A 21,131-nucleotide genomic window follows, 5' to 3' on the forward strand; every position below is an offset into this window, starting at 1 on the left:
TTTTTACCGAAAATGGCTTTCTGTGTTTACACAGAAATCACGTGACTATACACATCCATAGACACACTATCTTGTCTATTTCATATCCAGTGTGAAATAAGCTTTCCATCAATATATAGCATTGTGTGGTTCAGTAAATATTTTATATGAAAATATCAGATTAAAAAATCAATACCAAAAACGTATACAGCATCCTTAATTCATTAGACAACTAAAATCTATATTTAGATTTCATATAAGTTGCAGTAAGTATACATCTAAAAGTCAACATTCTGGTTCATTCTCTCAGAGATCATATACTTTTGCTATTGTGAGGATCACCTGTCATCATGTCCATGAACCATAGGTGGTTTCCTCTCTTTCTCCAAATAAGACTTATAAAACTTTTTTTATTTTAGAGTTTCTGGCAGTTTTTGTTGAGTTTTACTCACAAAGATGTGGTTAAACAGTTGAGCCATCTTGCTCACATTACAACAGAGGTTGGACAGTGCAGGGTAGGTATTTATAAAGTTCCTATTGTAATAACCAACAACAGTGATTGACCCTCATCACAGTGTGGTGATGTGGTTTTAATTTTTTAGCTCCGCTGTCGAATTTGGTGAGTGGAGCTTATCATACACTAAGTGATTGTTCGTCGTCTGTGTCAACTTTTTAGCTTCGCTGTCGACTTTGTCGAGCAGAGCTTATCATATGAGTAATTGTCCGTCGACCGTGTCAATGTTTTACTTTTTCGATTTCTTTTTGAAAACTACAAGCCTGAATGCTTTGATACTTGGTGTGTATGTACCTGGGGTAGACCTCTCTTAGATTTGTTCATTTCATGATGATATCTTCAATTCTATAATTTTGGTGAATATTTTTGTAATTTTTGGTAAAAAGTGATATTTTCGACTTGTTAAAAACCGCAAGTCCAATTGCTTTGATATTACATATATAGGTACTACATGTGGACCTCTCTCAGATTTGTTCATTTTGTGATGATATCTTTAATTCTCTAATTTTGGTGAATATTTTTGTAGTTTTTGATAAAAAGGTATTTTTTTTACTTCTTGTTGAAAACCGTAAGTCTGCTTGCTTTGCTATTATATATATAGGTACTACATGTGGACCTCTCTCCGATTTTTGACTCCCATGTGCGAAGCACAAAATGGGAGTCTTTGCAGTTAGTGTGTCTGTATGTGTGTATGTGTGTGTGTATGTGTGTATGTGTGTCCGACTGTTCCACTGCTATCTCAAGAACCATACATCAGTTTTTGATGAAACTTGGTGCATAGATGCTCTGGGCCAATGCGCAGATTTGATTAGGTTTTGGTAAAAATCCATGCTCGTTAATTACCTAATTTGCATGATAATTAGCTAATTTTTAGCTGTTCTATGACTGTTCCACTGATATCTAAAGAACCACTCATTGGATTTTGATGAAACTTGGTACATAGATGCTCTGAACATATGCGCAGATTTGATTAATTTTTGGTAAAAATCCGTGCATATTAATTACCTAATTTGCATGATAATTAGCTATTTTTTAGTGGTTCCATGACTGTTCCACTGATATCTAAACAACCACTCATTGGATTTTGATGAAACTTGGTACATAGATGCTCTGAACTAATGCTAGGTTTTGATTAGTTTTTGGTAATAATCCGTGGATACTAATTACCTAATTTGCATAATGATTAGTCAATTTTCGGTTTTTCCACTGATATCTCAAGTACTAATCATCACATTTCAATGAAACTTGGTACATAGATGTCATACGACACTGCACAGACCTGATAGTTTTTATGGTAATATCAGTACATATTAATTACCTAATTTGCATAATTAATTAATTTTCAGCATTTGATAGTAGTTAGCATTACATTTCAATAAAACTTGGTACTTACATACTCAAGGACTATGCAGAGATTGATTGTTTTCGATAAATATTTGTGCATATTAATCACCTAATTTGCATAATTAGTTAATTTTCAGCTTTTCCACGGGTATCTCAAGTACTAATCATCGCATTTCCATGAAACTTGGTACATAGATCCTTTAGGACTATGCAGAGACCTGATTAGTTTTAGGGTAAATAATTGTGCATATTAATTACCTAATTTGCATAATTAATTTTCAGCTTTTCTACTGATATCTAAAGTACTAATCATCACATTTCAATGAATCTAGAATTATGCAGACCCAATTAGTTTCCAGTAAATATTTGTGCATATTAATCACCTAATTTGCATAATTAACCAACTTTCACACTGATATCTCAGGTACGATACATCACATATCAATTTATGACACCACACAAACAATGTAAATGATAAAACGTAATTTATTTTGGCAAAAAGAGGGGCACGCTGTGGGACACCTCCGTACTTAGCCCGCACAAACGGAAAGCAAGAACTTAGTCCCACAGCAGGCCCCTAAAACAGAATCGTAATAAAAGATTGCTAGCTACTTAAAGCAAATGAAAATTGCACTAAAATAAATGACCTAAGAAAAGAACTAAGAAAATACAAAGCATAAAAAATCTGCAAAATGCCAATTGGTTGATAAAATGTACTGGTATTAGTCGTTAGCGGATGAAATGAAGGTAGGAAACTACCAGTTGTTAATGTAGAGACTGCGGAGGCTGTCACTACGTGAAGTTACCGTGTTATTGGTAAATGCTGCGGAAGCTGCAAATTACCGGTAGAGACAGCGGAGGCTGTAACTACGCTAGTGATGGAGGCAGCGGATGCTACCCCAGTAATGGTAGAGACAGCGGGAGCTGAAACTACGAGCATGGTAGGTTAATGCAGGTTATAACTGTAAATAATACCCAGTAAATAGCATCTCCCCATCTTGGGGGGAAATGAGTAAATGAAAGTGAAACGAAGCCCCCCTGGAGGTGAATGGGGCTGGTGGTGGGTCAGAGAAGGTCGAGATGCACGACTTGACTAAAACAAAGAGGCAAGCGAAACTGACCTTGTTCAAAGCACGCGCGATTATGCAAATGTGCTGCATCATAAATACAGCTTAATGTAAACATTAATCTCCCATTTATGACACCACACAAACAATGTAAATGATAAAACGTAATTTATTTTGGCAAAAAGAGGGGCACGCTGTGGGACACCTCCGTACTTAGCCCGCACAAACGGAAAGCAAGAACTTAGTCCCACAGCAGGCCCCTAAAACAGAATCGTAATAAAAGATTGCTAGCTACTTAAAGCAAATGAAAATTGCACTAAAATAAATGACCTAAGAAAAGAACTAAGAAAATACAAAGCATAAAAAATCTGCAAAATGCCAATTGGTTGATAAAATGTACTGGTATTAGTCGTTAGCGGATGAAATGAAGGTAGGAAACTACCAGTTGTTAATGTAGAGACTGCGGAGGCTGTCACTACGTGAAGTTACCGTGTTATTGGTAAATGCTGCGGAAGCTGCAAATTACCGGTAGAGACAGCGGAGGCTGTAACTACGCTAGTGATGGAGGCAGCGGATGCTACCCCAGTAATGGTAGAGACAGCGGGAGCTGAAACTACGAGCATGGTAGGTTAATGCAGGTTATAACTGTAAATAATACCCAGTAAATAGCATCTCCCCATCTTGGGGGGAAATGAGTAAATGAAAGTGAAAAGAAGCCCCCAAAATGCTGCAATGATAAATAAATTGCAGCAATGACCCCCAAGATAAATATAAGAAAAAAAAAAAAAAAAAAAAAGCAATGTGCACTTAATTAAAAACTCTGAATTAAAGAGGCATGTGCAGAACTCAAGGTAACCTCAGAGGTATGTATATACCTGTAGTAAGTATCTGAATTCCAGCGCCCAAGTGTTTTGATCATGTGATCAGGAATACCAGCTGTAGCCGCTGAGGTAGCCGCCCCGATGCGGAAAGAGTGACCAGAGTACCTGCTTGAATCAATCCCTAAAACACTCAAAATTCTATGCAGGTAAGTTAGGAAGGTTGACCGAGTCAGTGGGCGATTATCTTTACTCACAAACAAAGGGTCCCCGAACGTTGGTTTTGGCACCATCGCCTGTCTTAAAGACAAGTACTGAAGGATGGTAGCCACAGGGCACATACGGTGGTTTTGGAAAAATTTGATTAAAACACCTTTACGAAAAGGATCAGTCTTGGATGATTTGAGTCTCAGAAAAGCCTGGGTGTCACCCTCAAAACTGATGTCCTCAATGCATAAATGAGCAGACCTGTCAAAACGATTGGAATTAATGGTGAACTCCCCACACCGGAGGAAGCCAAAGAAAGCCAGCAAAATAACAGACTGCATGAGGACATCAGTAAAAGGATCAAATACATCAGCTTTTAAAGTAGAATACATGAGGAAAATAAGATCCGCTGTAAAGGGAAGACGAATTCTCCGACTCTGTCCTTGTAAACGTTTGATGGCCCTAAGCAATAGATTTACCCGTAACAGTCCTTTGCTGTGTTGCCAAGGATGTGGCTGTCCCATTTCAATGTACCTAAAGCGTATCCCAGCGAGATAAAGTCTAATTGTAGACTCACTTAATTGTAAATGTTTGAAACAATGAGTTATAAAAAGTACAAGTAACTCTTCAGAAATTGCTGGCAAGTTAACAGCTGAACATGAGATCTGGTGCATGTTAACAAAATTAACAAAAAGAGCCAAACCAGATCTATATGCTTGTCTAGTGTTTGGTGATACAACAGAATTCCACAAGCAGTGCATTTCTTGTTCTAAATAAGAGTCACTTTGCAATATGGTGGACACAGTGATTTGTTCTTTTGAGCCTTGGGTGCCAGACTCCGGAACTTCTGGAAATGAAATCGAGATAAGGCATCAGCGATTGTATTCTCTGTACCTGGGAGAAACTGAGCTGTGACAATAAAATTGTGCTGCATAGATGTTAGAGTGAGACGCCTCATTAAAGAATTAATAGCGTGACAACGTGAAGATGCTCTGCCTTTGCGAATTATCTGAACAGTGGCCTGATTGTCACAATTAAATTGAATTCTCTGTTGAGACCATTGTGGCCCCCATAACATTGCCGCAATGACTATGGGGTATAGTTCTAGAAGGGCCATAGATAAGTCATCACGGTGATCGATCTTCAATTCTATAGGCCAGGCTTCACTAAACCAACGTCCTTGAAAATAGCCACCAAACCCGATTGTTGATGAAGCATCTGTGAAAATTTGCAAGTCAGATGCATTAACCACTTCACTGTTGAGAAATAAATGGAAACCATTCCAGGATTCTAGAAAAATTCTCCACATAGATAGTTCCAAACGACAGGCATGATTAAGCGAGACATGGTGATGTAATTTTGACACTGAAGTACTCAATTTCAATAAATGAGAAACGAATGATCTTCCCGGTACTACAACCCTGGCCGCAAAGTTGAGATGCCCAAGAAGGGATAGCAATTCCTGTTTTGTAATTGATTTCTTAACGGTAAACTCTGATATAATGGTTGTAATTCTTTCTTTCTTGTTAGTTGGTAGAAATGCCTGCAAATCTCTGGAGTTGAGCATAATACCCAGGTACTCAAGTTCTTGTGTAGGCCCCAGGGTTTTATGCGCTGCCAAAGGTATGTTCAGTGATTTAAATAACATGGTCATCACTGACATTGAGCGTAAGGCTGTTTCTTCAAACTGATCAATAGTCAGAAAATCATCCAACAGGTGGAGAATAAATTTCACATCAAATTTGTATTCCGCTATCCAGCAGATAGCTTGTGAAAGCTTGTCGAAAATTTTTGGGCTTGATCTAGACCCAAAAACCAGTCTCGCAAAGAAATAGTACCTGCCATCCCATTTAATACCATGCAGGTGCCAAATGGATGGGTGTAAGGGTATTTGCTTAAATGCATCCGTGATATCGAATTTATTCATGTGAGCACCGGCACCCAAACGTTTTAGTTCCTCAAATGCATCGTCAATTCGAATGTATGACATGGAAAATGTCTCTTTATCAATTAGCTCGTTTAGGCTAGGAACACCTGGTTTTTCATGAGGTGCCGATAAGTCCACGATCAGACGTAATTTCTTTGAATATTTACTCTGTGTGATGCCTAAAGGGTTCACTCTGAAAACTGGGAACGGTGGATGTTCAAAGGGGCCAATGATGTATCCTTTGTCTAATTCCGTCTGAAGTAAGCGAGTAACGGCATCCGGATTTCTTCTAGCTGACAAGTTGTTAACACATTCAAATGAAACAGTGGGGGCATTAACTATGCCAGTCATAAAACCTTGCTTAAGTCCAGTACACAATTCTTCAACAAAGTTTTGATTAGGATGATTTGAAAGATACGCCTGTAATTTGTCCACATCAATTGGTGTACCAGCAGAGCTTGGCAGTCACTGTGGGGTAGCAGATTTATTTCCTTTACTGGAGTTTTGTGATTTTGAACAGTTGTATAAAGGATGGTTGGCTTTGCAAGAAGTGCATAAATGCAGAAAGGGGCATGGATTTCTAGAACAGCCTTTAATACTATCAAAGTTATAGTTGTTGCATACTTCCTTGCCATTCCAAAACACCTTAGGGCGCCCCCGGATGTCACTGCTTGAGTTACCGCGCTGTTGATAAGTTGATTGTGTAAACTGCCTGCGTGGACAAAAATCTGTCATATGCAAGGTACTACTACAAACAAAACAGGCATTGGACTTGCGTCCGGCCGTCAAACGCATGAAAATATCGGTATCCCTTACAGACCAATCTATTTTAATGTTCTTTTGTAAGAGCCATGCTGCTGCCCGAGTGGTAAATTCGACATGATATTCATAAAAAACATTGCCACCAAAGCTAACTGCAATGTCCGTGACGTCCGCCTGGTAACAGTCTAATTCCTCGCGGCGGTGTGGAAAGGCCTCGCAAACAATAGACTTATAACGGTCAAACGCCACTAAAAATTCATTTAGGGTTAAACTCTTGTTAAGTCGGGGATCGGCATTTCCTTTGAGCTTAATTTCATTACCGACGGAATCGACGAGGGAGCGACCTTCAATTGTTTCATGGGCTGGGATCAATAAGGCCGCTAAGTTTGTATATTTACCTTGTATAATGTTGCTTTTTAAGGCGTCATTAACAGCAACGATTTTTGGCAAATCGTGCGACGCCACACCAAATCTTCTCCTAGTTGGTGGTGAATTCCGTATTTCCTGGGTCCCGAGACCAGTATTCGGAAGGCTGAGTATGCTGTCCTGTTCTCGCGACATATGGTGTGTTGTTGAAGGGCCGGCCATGTTGGTTGAACTTCGAATGCCATCAGCCAATGAATGACGTAATTCATTAATAGTTTGCCTCAAATCTCGAACTTCTTGATGTAGATCAGTTGAATGTTCGTCAATATTTCTGCCACTAGTAATCACTTCGTGTTCTGGCGGTGACGAACTGAAGTCGGGGTTGATTGTAGAATTACCGGCAGTTGCGTCGTCATTACTGGCCGCATTCTCTTGCCTGTTAAGTTTGTATATGTTAATTGCCTCTTTCTTGCTCAGAGATGACGGCAAAACAATGCCAATTTCCTGTAATCTCCGACGGACTTCCACTGCCGACCAGTTCGCTGGGTTAGACATATCCAAACTCCTAGAACGTGGTGCAGCCCGATTTCCCGAGTCAGATAAGTTGTCTACTCCGGAAACTGTGGCCATCGATGAACTCGCCCGTCCGCGTCCTCTTGTTGTTCTGCGTCCTTGCAAACTTCCTCGAGTACTCGTATTATTCGCAGAATTTCTACTTCTTCTAGGCAGAACTTCAACTTCAGCGTCTGGCGCAGTAACGACAGCACGGCGTTTACGGCCTCTGTGACTGGTTGTTTGATTTCTTTCCATAATGAAGGGTTGAATTTGTTGGTTATAATCAGAGAAGGTCGAGATGCACGACTTGACTAAAACAAAGAGGCAAGCGAAACTGACCTTGTTCAAAGCACGCGCGATTATGCAAATGTGCTGCATCATAAATACAGCTTAATGTAAACATTAATCTCCCATGAATGTACATGGATGCTGTAGGACAATAGACAGACCTGAATAATTGTGGGTTAAAATCTGTACATATTAATTACCTAATTTGCATAATTAACCAATTTTAAGCTTTCACACTGATATCTAAAGTACCGTAAAAACTCCAAAATTTCGACCGGTTTTAAATAATTGGTGTTAGAAATGTGACGTGTTTTTAGAGTCAAAATTAAGGTGCATTTTCGGACGGTCGAATTTTTCAGAATAGAAATTAGCAAATGAAAAAATGGGGATGATAGACAGTGTGCTTCATTAGTTTTTAAAAAATGCAATGTCCGTCAATTGACGTAAACTTCCTCATGTTTCACGGTAAAAGCAAAGGTCGTGGCCGAGTTGTAACTCAAAATCTAAACAAAGTCATCAATCAGTGAGTATTATGACAAGCAAAACAAAACATCAAGACGCGGAGAAGAGGTCAGCACAAAACTAATAGGTCAAAAGACAAAGCTGTCTCGCACTACCTAGGAAAACTTGCGAATGTTTGAAGTACAGGTATCCATTGGACAAAAGATACATGGAAGTTTAGCAAACTATCTCCCCGACCCAGTGCAATGTATCCGGTTAGAATCAAAGCTCACGTGTCCCTTATTTGAGGGACCAAATTCTGCCGTAAATTCGCCCTTGGATTAAAAAATAAAATGGGATTTAAGAAAATAAAATGGGACTTTTAAGGTGTATTTTGGCGTCATTTTTCGGACATTTCAATCAATCCTGCCAGCTAAAATAGAGTAAGTTTTACCGTAGTCATTGACGTCTGTCTATTCAAGAGTACACGTGTATGATTTTTATCGTGACTAGCGTGAGCGGGTAAGCTTCCTTTCGAGAATGAGCTGTTATCACTGTGAACAATGTTAAATTATTCTTCAGATGACCAGTTTATTTTTTAAAAACAACTAATTTTTTTATTTAAAAAAAATCATGCCGTTTTCGCATCAAAATCCAAGCCAAAATATCGTACTACAACATCAATCTCTTCCGCATTGCGTTCAATAACATTAACATATTTAAATAAGCTATGGTAATTTGAACACGTTGGCATCATCCAGCTTTTTGATTGGTTAATTAGCGATTTGACCTATTTGACCTAAGAGAACATGGCGGATATCCTACAGCATCAAACGTTTATACGAGACCGGAATCATTCGCTTACGATGAAACTAAGTTGACTTTTATTTGTATTTCATAACCATTCAACAAATTTATTTTGTGTACATTATTATAATCACTACTGAGTACAGTAATAATCAACAATTCAGAAACGCAGCATGCCGAGATTTTTGTGTTCGTTTTTATTTGAAACTTCGTTTATTTAGATTATATTTTCGTTACCAATAAAATAAAAATCTCTCAGTCAATCAGAAACCCGGATTCATGCCTTCGGGGAAGGTCCCGTTTGAACGCTCACATCGGGTTTTTTTTCGTTTGGGGGAAAACTAAAACTGGTCGAAATTTTCGAATAAGAATGAGTCGGCAATTTTTAGTGGAGTCGAAAATTTGGAGGTAAATAAAATACCGAAACCCGGCAAATAAATAGGCGTTCGAATTTTTAGGGGGGTCGGAATTTTGGAGTTTTCACGGTACTAATTATTCCATTTCAATGAAACTTAGTACAAAGATGCTCTAGGACAATGTACAAACCTAAAATCTGTTCATATTAATTCCCTAATAAGCATAATAATTCATAATTTTTTGGTTCTAATCACATTTCAATTAAACTTGGAGACATAGATTTGCTGTTACATTGCGCAGACCTCATTAGTTTTACACTCAAATCTGGTCATATTAATTTTCTGATTTGCATAATTACTTTTCAGCTAAGTAATTTCGAATTATATTTAATGTGTCTCCAATACTCTCAGCACATGGGAGTTCTTTCTAAGCTTTCTTTGATTTCATTTTGTGATGATATCTTCAATTCTCTAATTTTGGTGAATATTGTTGTCATTTTTGGTAAAAAGTGATATTTTCGACTTCTTGTTGAAAATTGTAAGTCTGATTGCTTTGCTATTATATATATAGGTACTACAGGTGGACCTCTCTCAGATTTGTTCATTTCGTGATGATATCTTCAATTATCTAATTTTGATGAATATTTTTGTCATTTTTGGTAAAAAGTGATATTTTTGAATTCTTGTTGAAAACAGCAAGTCCGATTGCTATACATACTATATATATTGTTCATTTTCTAATGATATCTTCAGTTCTTTAATTGAAATGTGCATTGCTAACAGCGGAGCTATCTCAGCTGACAGGCTGCTTGTTACTTTTTTGACTTCTTCTTGAAATGTACAATTCTTATTCTTATAAAAGCATTATACGTGGTGTATATGTACCTTGGGCAGACCTCTCTTAGATTTGTTCATTTTGTAATGATATCTTTATTTCTCTAATTTTGATGAATATTTTTGTAATTTTTGGTAAAAAGTGATATTTTCGATTTCCCCGTTGAAAACTGCAAGTCCAATTGCTTTGATATTACATATATGGGTACTACATATGGACCTTTCTCAGATTTGTTCATTTCGTGATGATATCATCAGTTCTCTAATTCTTTGAATATTTTTGACTTCTTGTTAAAGACCGCAAGTCTGATTGCTTTGATACTATAAATATAGGTACCTCAGGCAGACCTTAAATTTGTTCATTTTGTGATGATATCTTCAATATTTTTGTAATTTTTGGTAAAAAGTGATACTTTCAAAATCTTGTTGAAAACAGCATGTTCGATTGTTTTGATACTATACATATATGTACAGGTACCTCAGGTAATCCTCAGATTCGTTCATTTTCTAATGATATCTTCAGTGCTGTAATTGAAATGTCAGGGCTCGAAATTAGTAGTGGTCTTGCCTCCAAAGACCACCCAATTCTCGTTTTGGACCACGAAATTTAATTCTCAGTGGTCCATTTGGACCACCACTTTGACATTCGCAAGATAAATCATTTGTGTTCGATCAGTTTCCGGGAATAAAAAAACACAACTAAAATAGACTTGTTAAAACGGTTTCACATTCCCTGGTGACAACGCGTATTCAAGACTGCAAACATTTAAATATTTAATCATATGCAGTGACGATTCATGATGTATTTAAATATATAATGAGATGCAGTGACGTTTATTTTATGATTTGCTGAAACAGTTTCATGAGAACCAAAGGATGGTGGCCTAGCAACCACAGTACACCATGGAATCAACTGAACTTGAAACAAAAACTTATGCTAATGCCATGTGGTTGTTGATCAGGGCAAAGACGAAGCATGTATTTGTGATCGTCTGCTCGTTTCTTTGACATTTAAATTTGTCATTATGAGTGGGTTATTCAAGTTCGGTTTTACTAGAGCTGGGACAGCATCCAGACAAGACCAACAGGATCGTACTGAACAAGGTGTCGAATCAGATATCAGCTCAGATATCGTGATCTTGACGCTGTAAGTGAAACTCAAACCACTAGTGAAATTCTACTTACCGCGGATGTGTCAGAAACACCCCCAGCAAAGAAGAAAAAAGTTGTGAAGAAATTTTTTCCTATTTGGAAAACTGGGCGACCATGGCTTATTTTTGATAATGGAAATAATGTTATGTTCTGTCAATGGCGCCGGGATTGTGGCCGAGATAACATTGAAAATGCATTTCGCCGGGGAAGCAGTAACTTTCGTCTGTCATCTGTCACATCGCACGAGAAAAGTGAACCACATAAGAAGGCAAGTGGTGCGTATGCCGTAAATAATCTGTCAGCGAGTGAAAATGCCCTATTAGAACAAAGTATCATTAATGCAGAAAAGGAGCAAGTGTCTAAATTAGAAAAACTATTCCGCATTTCTTATTATTTAGCAGTTGCTAAATGACCTTTTACCGATTTTGCCGGACTTTGTGAATTACAAGAATGAAATGGAGTGGATCTTGGGGTTGCCTACAAAAACGACAAACAGGCGTCTACTTTTATTCACTATATTTCAGAAGTCCACAGAGAAGAACTGAAACGTGTGATTAATAACAAGTTATTTTCTATTTTAATTGACTCTGCCACAGATGTGGCAACTATTGATGAGGAAATAATGTATCTACGCGTGTTTGACGATGGAAAACCCACAACCAAATATTTCTCCTTGCAAGCACTGGAGCATGCTGATAGTAAAGGGATTTTAACAGCAATTGACGCGGCTTTTGACAAAGAGTTTCAAATAGACGCACAGACTTGGAAAGAAAAACTTGTGGGCTTCGGTGCAGACGGGGCTGCCGTCAATTTTGGTCAGAGGCAGGGTGTTAGTGCAAAATTACGTGCGGATATCCCTCATCTTGTATCGGTCCATTGTGTAGCCCACAGATTGGAACTGGCTATTAAACACGCACTTAAACAATGTAAATATTTCAAAGAAATTGAGGATTTTCTCGTAAATATTTTAAAGTTTTTTAAGAACTCACCATTAAATTGGTCAAATTTACAGTTAGCTGTAGAAACCACTAATGTGAAAGTATACAAACCGTCTAATGTCCTGGGCACAAGATGGATTGGTCACCATGAACGTGCAATTATAAATATTACTAAGAACTATTCAGCTATGTTCACTCACCTTGACCAGGTTACGATCACAGGACAGTCAAGTGATGCAAAAAATAAAGTAAAGGGATTTTGCAGAAAATTACAGTCTTACAGATTCATTAAATCTCTTTATGTGATGATGGACATATATACTGTATTATCACGTTTGTCATTAATGTTTCAAAAGAATGACAGTTCAGTTGGAACAGTGGATACTTGTTTTCAAGCTGCACTAAGCAACTTAAGGGAGCTACGAGAAAACCCTGGGCCACGAGAAATGGAATTTAATAATCATATCACAATTGACAATGATGTAAAGTTTTTGGATGTAACATGTAGAGCTGAACGAGGTGGAACACTAACTCAGCAAGAATATGATGAAATGGTGAACAGAGATAATAGGACATTAATACAAAACACTATTGATCAACTGGAAGTTAGGTTTACATCTTTCAGTGACAACCAGGTGTTAAATGACTGCAAAGTAATTAATCAGAGAAATTGGCCCATTGATAACGTTGGTGATCTCCTGGAGTATGGCCAAATAGAAATACAGCAACTCACAACACATTTCCAGGATTTGCTCATTAGGCAGAATTGTAAAATAAATGATATCCCATTGGAATGGAGGCAACTGAAACTGATTCTCAGAGACACTGCAATAAAACAGCCACATTTAACTTACCTAGACTTCTGGCAGAGACTTCTTAGACACATACCAAAAGAGTTTGTTAATATACTCACCCTTGTGAAGATTGTGCTTCTTATTCCAATTCACACTAGTGAGTGTGAGCGAGGGTTTTCAATAATGGGTAAAATTAAAACTGACTGGAGATCCAGTCTCACAACAGAAAAACTGAATGAACTATTAAGAATAAAACTGTTAGGGCAACCATTGCATAAATTTAACCCACAACCTGCTATTATGACTTGGTGGAATGCAGGTAGGCGTACACGAAGACCAGATATTAAGCCATATGGACCACATGCACAAAACAATCAAAATGAAAGTGATACTGACACTGATTTGTAACAGTACATTTTTACTTAATAAATGACATACCCCAAAATATTGACACATTTTATTAATTTTATACTGCACCACATACATCCTGGTTTGGACCACCAAAAAATAGGGGTGGTGGTTCATATGGACCACCAGATTTAAAAATTAATTTCGAGCCCTGAATGTGCATTGCTAACAGCGGAGCTATCTAAGCCGAGAGGCTGCTTGTTTTTGTATTAAGATTCAACATTCATTAAATAATGTTTTTGATTTCGATAGACAAAACATCCTCTGAAACAAAAAACAAACATTTCCTCCACCAGTGCAAACAAATAAAAAGGTGAGGTGCGAGTTTCATTTTTATTTTTGCAAAAAACAACAACAACCTGTTTGTTCTCATCAAGTGTTGCACCGTAATTGATTAAAAAAATCACCCACTGTTAAAGATCGACCCTTGGCAATATTTCAGCACCTGGGCAATCTTTTTGGGTCATAAAAAATGTAAAAAATATCTCAGTAGTAAAAATAATTGCTTTTTCAAGAGCACAAATTATAGGATACCAATCAGCATTGGCAGGTTTAGCAAGGAGTTCATGCACACTATTACAGTGTCAGACAGATGGAACTTTGTAAAATGTATGCAAATCTGCCAAAAAATAATGCTGTAACATTAAAATATTTTATGCAAGGTCGTTAGAATAATTTAGGACCAATAAGCCATTCAAAATTACGCATCTGAAATTCTTATCGATCTGGCAAGTTTGTACGGACACAAGGTCAAGCAGCTATCTAATCAATCATTTGTGATACAGTTGTAGAATCCATTTAGTAATGCCCATTACCCATGAGTAATGTAAATGAAAAATTTAAAAGTAATGTTAAATGACTAATTTTCACTGGGTTTAAATTTCGCTGATTTACCATTTTAGGCATATTCAGTGTTCTATGCTAAACTTTACATATTCACTAGGTTTTAATTTAGCACATTTTCCAGTCAGCGAAATAAGTAAAATTAAAACCCAGTGAATAATTAACCCCTTTACAGTATGTAAGTAAAAGATATTATATATGGGTGGTATGTATTCGCTAAGACATTGTGATTGGTCAAGTTGTTTGATATAAAAAAACATTCATGCCTTAATGAAGTTCACTGTACTTTGATGGTTCTGTAAATGAACTATATGTGCTATAAAATACTTTTGTACATTACTCTGGTAGGCTTGGATTCGGTTGGCGCTAAACGATGGCTTGATAGAGAGCTACTTAGCTGCTATGCTGCTGGACAAAAAGAAACTACAACAATATTACCATGGATACAGTTTCCTTAGAGACTCAGAACAACCACACATCATGAAAAACTATTTGCAAGGTACGATCTATTTTACAACTTTGAGCGCTAAAACATTTGTTTTATTTATTTTTCTATTTTTTTTTTTTATAATTTTGCACCAAATCAACATAATTTCTAATGGACTACAGGTCTTGATGGAAATTTTGTATAAAAATATGGAAAAAATTATGAGGGTTTTTATTTTGTGAAAGGTGACCGGGTCGTAACCGGTGCACACGCGGGAATTGAGTCCCAAGCGACGATAACAACACACGCTAAAAACACAAAGGCTCATGGGTAGACGCTTGTTGCAAACAATGACATTTGCCGCATTCGCAGGTGATTATTCTCTTGTGTTTATGTAAATGAATGCTTGGGTCATTAGAAGGGTCTATCTGACTGCCTACCCACAATCTTATGTGATTTTCCAGCACCAAAATAATGATGAAAATATTATATAATGAATTTTTTCTTCCTTTCTCCAAATTACTGAATAGTTTGATGTATTGTTAGAGTACTATAATTGTTTTTTTAAACATTAAACTAAATTTAGTTGATAACCATAGTATATAATTTATAGATAACAAAGAAAATTTTCAGCACCTGGTTGTGTCTTTGAATGAATGACAAAAAGAAATATTATCATATACCTCATATTGCTTGGCCGTGTAACGGTATAGGAAGTGTGCCCTCATATCGGGGCAATAATTTTCCATATCACGCCTGGCTCAGTGCATCCGGCTTTCATCAATCAAAACAAAATTTCATTCTAAATTACATCATGTGTTTGATGTCACGCCATGGTAAAATATTAATTACATCTTTTAAGGTATTTGATAAAACTTATGGACTGGATATGGCTTTTGCTTCCCTTGGTCGTATGGCTCACCGCCTCGCAAGCTCTGGTGCTTTTATCACATGACTTCGGGCAGCAAAAGCCGTATCCAGTTCAAAAAGAATATTAGCTGCCAGGTGATGAGGGCGAATACTTCTATAAATTAATTTCTATAAATTAATTTGACATTCTGATAACGCATTGCAAAACATATTTTTGAAAAAACAAGTACAGCAGTCTCCTTAGGAAATTAATTGGGTCCAAAATAGTACGCCAATGAAAAGTTTGAGAAAAGTCAACATCAAAAATCTGATAATTAAAACTTCTGTCTGTTTAATTTTAAGATATTGTTGAAATCCATGAAATTGACGGAAAATGCAAAATTTTCGTATTTTGGCCAGAATTTATGCATGTAAAATTGCAAATAATATGTGAAAAGATATTAGGTAGAGAGTACCTGATAAATAGTCAGATGGTTCGAAGTTCTGGTTAATTCATCAATTATGTGAATTGTTGAATGCAGGAAGAATGTAAACCCTATTATGTTGTGTGTTTACTAAAAGCATGCATTATTCTGCAAAATATGCAATGCTGATGAGTTTTCAGCATTTAAGCAGAAAAAAAATAAATTGATTTTTTCTTCTTCCTCTCCAGGTATGGGGGATTTTGTCTTCCAACTTTCATATAACTCATCTGTTCTCAATCAGTGGGGATTTACTCCACTCAAGTTAGCTGGTTTAGAAGACATTGAAGAAACCCCACTGGCTTTTGTATCTATTGGTGCTACCCCCACTGGTAAGTTTAAGGACCTACTAGCTCTTGTATCTATTGATGCTACCCCACTGGTAAGTTTAAAAAGACCTACTAGTTCTTGTATCTATTGGCACTACTCCCACTGGTAAGTTGAGGGAGACCAACTAGTTCTTGTATCTATTGGTGCTGTCCCCACTGGTAAGTTTAATAAGGGTTTGTTTTCATTCTTGTCATTCTGTGCGCTTCCCACATTTTCCCACATTCTTTTGGCAATTTCACAAACCACTGAAGTGCATCATATATAGTTGAATGGAGAATTGTTTTTGTTTTTTCGTTTCAAAGCATGTTTTGTTTATTTCACCCTTATCAACATGACCTTCACCCTTTGAGTGCCAAAGTCAACTTTTAAATAAGTGCTATCATAAACAAATTTTAAACCCACATCATTTTCTTCGGAATTTGTATTTATTTTTTTAACCAATCGAAAATTATGTCTTTTTGGACCATAAAAACTGGCAAAATGTTGCATGAAAATTTTGCCAAGAAAAATTATAGTGCTTGAAGAGTTAATTGTGTGACATCTTCACTTGATTGTTTTTATTTTCCACATTCATGAATTCAATTTAACTTAAAAATTATATTTTGTTTTTTTGTTTTGAGTATTTTTTAAGATTTGTACATTATATAGTTTGCATTTTCATGAAAATATTAGGGTATGATGTTTTGGCAGTAAATATAGTATTATTTATTTGATGAAATTATGAAAACGCTTGTGCACATTTTTTTATTAATGATGTGGCAATTCTAAGCGCATATGCATTATTTCTTCTAATGAACCAGTAATCAATTCCTTCTTTTCATTCAATTTTTTTAAGTACAGTACATGTAAATACAAATTCCTTTTTACGTTTCAAGCAGCTAAAATAATTAATGGATACATGCTACTTGTGAGATGAAGACCAACTGTCTTTTGTTTGTTTTTTCAGATGAAGCAGACTCTCTGTCATCAATCTCAAATCCAGTATCAATCATACCAGTCAAAACAGCCCATGGAAAGAAAACAAAAAATAAAACCAGAACAATGGAAGCTGCTAATTTGACACAAGATGAGTCTGGAAGTCCATCCACCGGAGATTTCAACTACAGAGAATGTGAAATGAGCAGTAGTCTTCTAGCAACCCCTCCAGACCATGACATCATCTTAACACATAGTCCACAAAGAGGCAGAGAGGACTTGAAGAGAAAGTTGTTGAAAGAGAATAAGGAAATAGAACAGAGAAATGCTGATGATGCCAATTTGGAGATGGAGGCGAACAAATCAGATGAAGACAAAGACAGAGCGCAGGAAGCGAAATTTACAGAAGCTCCCCGTCATCTTGGAATGTCTAGGGTTTTCACACCAGCAAAATCCAAAGCTTTACCACAGGTGAATGATGCAGTGGCTGAAGTGACTGTCGCAGCAAACCGACAGGATGCTGATGTTGCAACACAGGGGTACGTGGAATGTCAAAACAATCACCGAGAAGAGTATATCGAGACTGGTGTTGCTGTTGGCGAAGATGATGAACTGACAGCTTCTGTGGGTAACAGTCTCATTGCAAGAAGTGGCTGGTCATCAACGTTCGAGAAGCAACTAACCCCGGATACCGAGATTCGATCACCTATAAGAGAAAGAGGTAGGTCACAGAATTCATTATGAATTGAACATTGAGCTTTAGCATTACATTGTTAGAGTGTTTGTCTTTCAATATTTGCGTATTTCTTTTTTACTTTGGGATCAAATTGGTATGTTTGATATGTTACATCTGAACCATAAGTATAATTGTTTCATGCAGATTTGTAGGCAAGGTTTCACTAATTTATCTATGTTTTTTTTAGAATACAGATATGTTCAGTTTGAAAAATTTGTTATGTTAATAATATATTATTACATTGTTTCAGAAATTTTATACTCACTTCTTCTATGGAAAAAAAAGATATTGCATAGTTAGTTTGTCCATCCATACATACGTATGTTATTTAAATCTAGGTTTTCAATGGACAAGGTTGTAATAGTTACGCTATGCTTTTTGCTACTGATCACAGCTTCAAAGTCAAATCAATTCCAAAATAAATCTTTTTTTTTTTTTGTGTTGGACAGTGAATGTTACAGATAACTTTTTCTTTTTGTATTTCACCTTGGCTGCAATTCCAATTTTCAAATGTATTATTATTTCATAATGGAAATTTGACAATTTGATATATTCCAGGTGAAAGTTTTGGGAGTTTACTGCAGAACTATGCACCAGCAAGTCGACAGAGACCTTCTCCTACCATGGCAGAATTGTTAGATCAGTTACCAGAGAAAGAAATAGTAAAGGAGCAGGTAGGTAGCAATCTTTGTTAAATTTCCCATCATGCATTAGCATAACACACATACATTCCCACAATCTACCTAGCAACGGGCGAGGGTAGGACAAAAATATAAAAAGTCTAAAGAGCACCGGTAGACATGCAACCAGACAAAAGTCAGCGGCATATTTTAAACATTTTTTTAAAGATAGCGGAGTGAGTGTGGGTGGGTACAAATGAGGGCAGCTAGAAGACAGCTGAGAAACATGGATTTTCAGTTGAAAAAGAGAAAATGGACTGAAATAGAGATGGTATGTATGTGTTTCACAGAGTAAAATATGACCGCCACTCCCAAAATACCCACAAAAAAATATGAAAACATCACGCTATAGCCAAAGATAATTTGCATGCTCGAGACAGAATAGTGTGTAACTTTTTAGAAGCTAGTACGAGTTACTTTTAAGATGATGGCAGTTGTATTTCAGGGGAGCTTTTACATTATGAATTGGAAACAGTGATGTTTGGTGCACTGCGACTGCGCGTTCGGAACGTTCAAAATTTGTCCTACCTTCTGGTTTGTTGACCCCAGGTCACGCGATATGTGGAAAACTTACAAACGATGAACGTGCAAACGCTATCAATTCGGGAACCCCCTTTTGTATCAGTGGGTTCAGCTATTTCTCTGTTCAGAAGTGGTAGTAATTTATATTTTACTTCTCTTTTACTTCTCATCTTCGAATTAAATACTGAACTGTGTCAATGACAAACCCTCTGATTCTGAGCTGATCTAGCCTGAGTCGACACTGTGTTCTTCTCTTCAGCTTTTCTTTGGATCGAACCCTGCATTTTTCTTCAAAAGTGAACACCCTATCCTTGCAATGTATGCATATATATATCGTGCATTCTCATCGTTAAATTACATCGCTGTAATATTTTTGAGTTTTAATTAAGACCACATCTTCTTTCTAGACCAGAATATTAAAGCTTATTTGTTTCTTGTATTGTTGTTGCATTCATTAGATCAGAAAAAGTCTGGAGTAGCATACATGTATAGTGTTGTCTTATCTTTACTTCCCAAGTTTCACAAAACTGTCTAAGGGTGTTAGTCGTTTTGCAGGGAGTGTTTGAATTTTATGGAAACAATGTATTTTATGTGCATTGTGTACATTGCAATGAGTCTAACATGATGTCGCAACCACTCTTTAATATTTGTATCCAATCCTGCTCCAATGAGGCAATTTCACAGGAATTTGAGCTACTGTAAAATGCTTTATTTTCGCTTGGAATTAATTTTTGCTGATGGAATGATTCAGTGAAAATAAAATCCACCGAATATACCATTTCTCCTATAATTTACATTCAACTTGTCAAAAATCAATGAAAATAAATTCCATACAAAGCACCCAAATTTTTTTTTCAGTGAAAATTTATTCCAGCTAAAATAAAGTATTTCACAGTACAATACCATATTTAATTGTTTTGAAGCAAATGTATCTTTATGCAAAATATATAATTAATAACAAATCTAGTTCAAATCAAATCCAAATTTAGTTCCAATTCAAACAAAACTTGATTTTGTTTATGTGTTTCTAATAGAGCAAAATCGATACATACTCTCATTTTCAAAAAAAAAAGAACATGTTCTTACTTAGAAGGTCATTGGTTCACATAGCCTTTTAGATATAGCGTACATTCTGTCAGTATTAGAGTGGAGACCTAATGGGATACAATACAATGCTGCCCTCTATGGTGGAACTAGTTTAAGGAGTCATTCCATGAGTTTGCTTATATACATGCAGTTGATGCTACAGTCAAAGAATTCAAGAGTCTCAACAGAACTATTAAGGGTTACAAAAGCCGGAAGTGGTCTGGTTCCAAATACATAATCATTAATTTCACTTTCCCTAATCAGGCTGGAAATGAGAAACCAGAAGACAAGAATAGAGTGTCAATAGGCGGTGATTTTGAAGTCGTTCCTCTATCCCAGTCTTTAGCTTCTATAAGCACAGATCCTGTAAGTTTCATTTCTACATGTACATGTATGCATACTAACTCAGCAAGAGAGCATGGGAAATGTTAAGGCACTGCTAAGGATCATGGTTAATTTAAGGCACTGTAAGGTTAATATTCACTGCAATAAACCATATATTGGGTTTTAAGGAGTGACAGATGTCAAGAGTACAGAAATGTATTCCAGTAACCGGCCTTTCACAAAATGGCTGATGGCATTGTGTTCATGGAAACAAGTCTACCTACCCCTTCTTTTTTTCCATAATTGAAACCTAATTAGCATAATTTGTAAACATTCAAAATCTCGAGAAATGTGAAGTTCAGGACAATTTAGTTTTCAAT

The 21,131-nt window shown here is 36.6% G+C and overlaps 1 protein-coding gene across 4 annotated transcripts in view; it reads left to right on the plus strand.

Annotated features, from left to right (window-relative positions):
• The window catches only part of LOC100378542 (pleckstrin homology domain-containing family M member 1-like), a 38,060-nt gene that overhangs the window by 6,218 nt on the left and 10,711 nt on the right, over positions 1–21,131 (plus strand). For 3 of the 4 annotated variants that reach the window (XM_078014227.2, XM_085490597.1, XM_085490598.1), the window contains 6 exons: positions 399–494; positions 14,749–14,899; positions 16,350–16,490; positions 17,435–18,124; positions 18,698–18,813; positions 20,692–20,793. In XM_078014227.2, the coding sequence (XP_077870353.2) occupies positions 399–494; positions 14,749–14,899; positions 16,350–16,490; positions 17,435–18,124; positions 18,698–18,813; positions 20,692–20,793 (1,296 nt within the window). The remainder of the gene's footprint in view (positions 1–398; positions 495–14,748; positions 14,900–16,349; positions 16,491–17,434; positions 18,125–18,697; positions 18,814–20,691; positions 20,794–21,131) is intronic. The other variant, XM_085490599.1, reaches the window with a different exon arrangement.

Source organism: Saccoglossus kowalevskii, chromosome 15, assembly GCF_978046115.1.
Source record: "Saccoglossus kowalevskii chromosome 15, keSacKowa6.1, whole genome shotgun sequence".
Lineage (NCBI taxonomy): Eukaryota > Metazoa > Hemichordata > Enteropneusta > Harrimaniidae > Saccoglossus > Saccoglossus kowalevskii.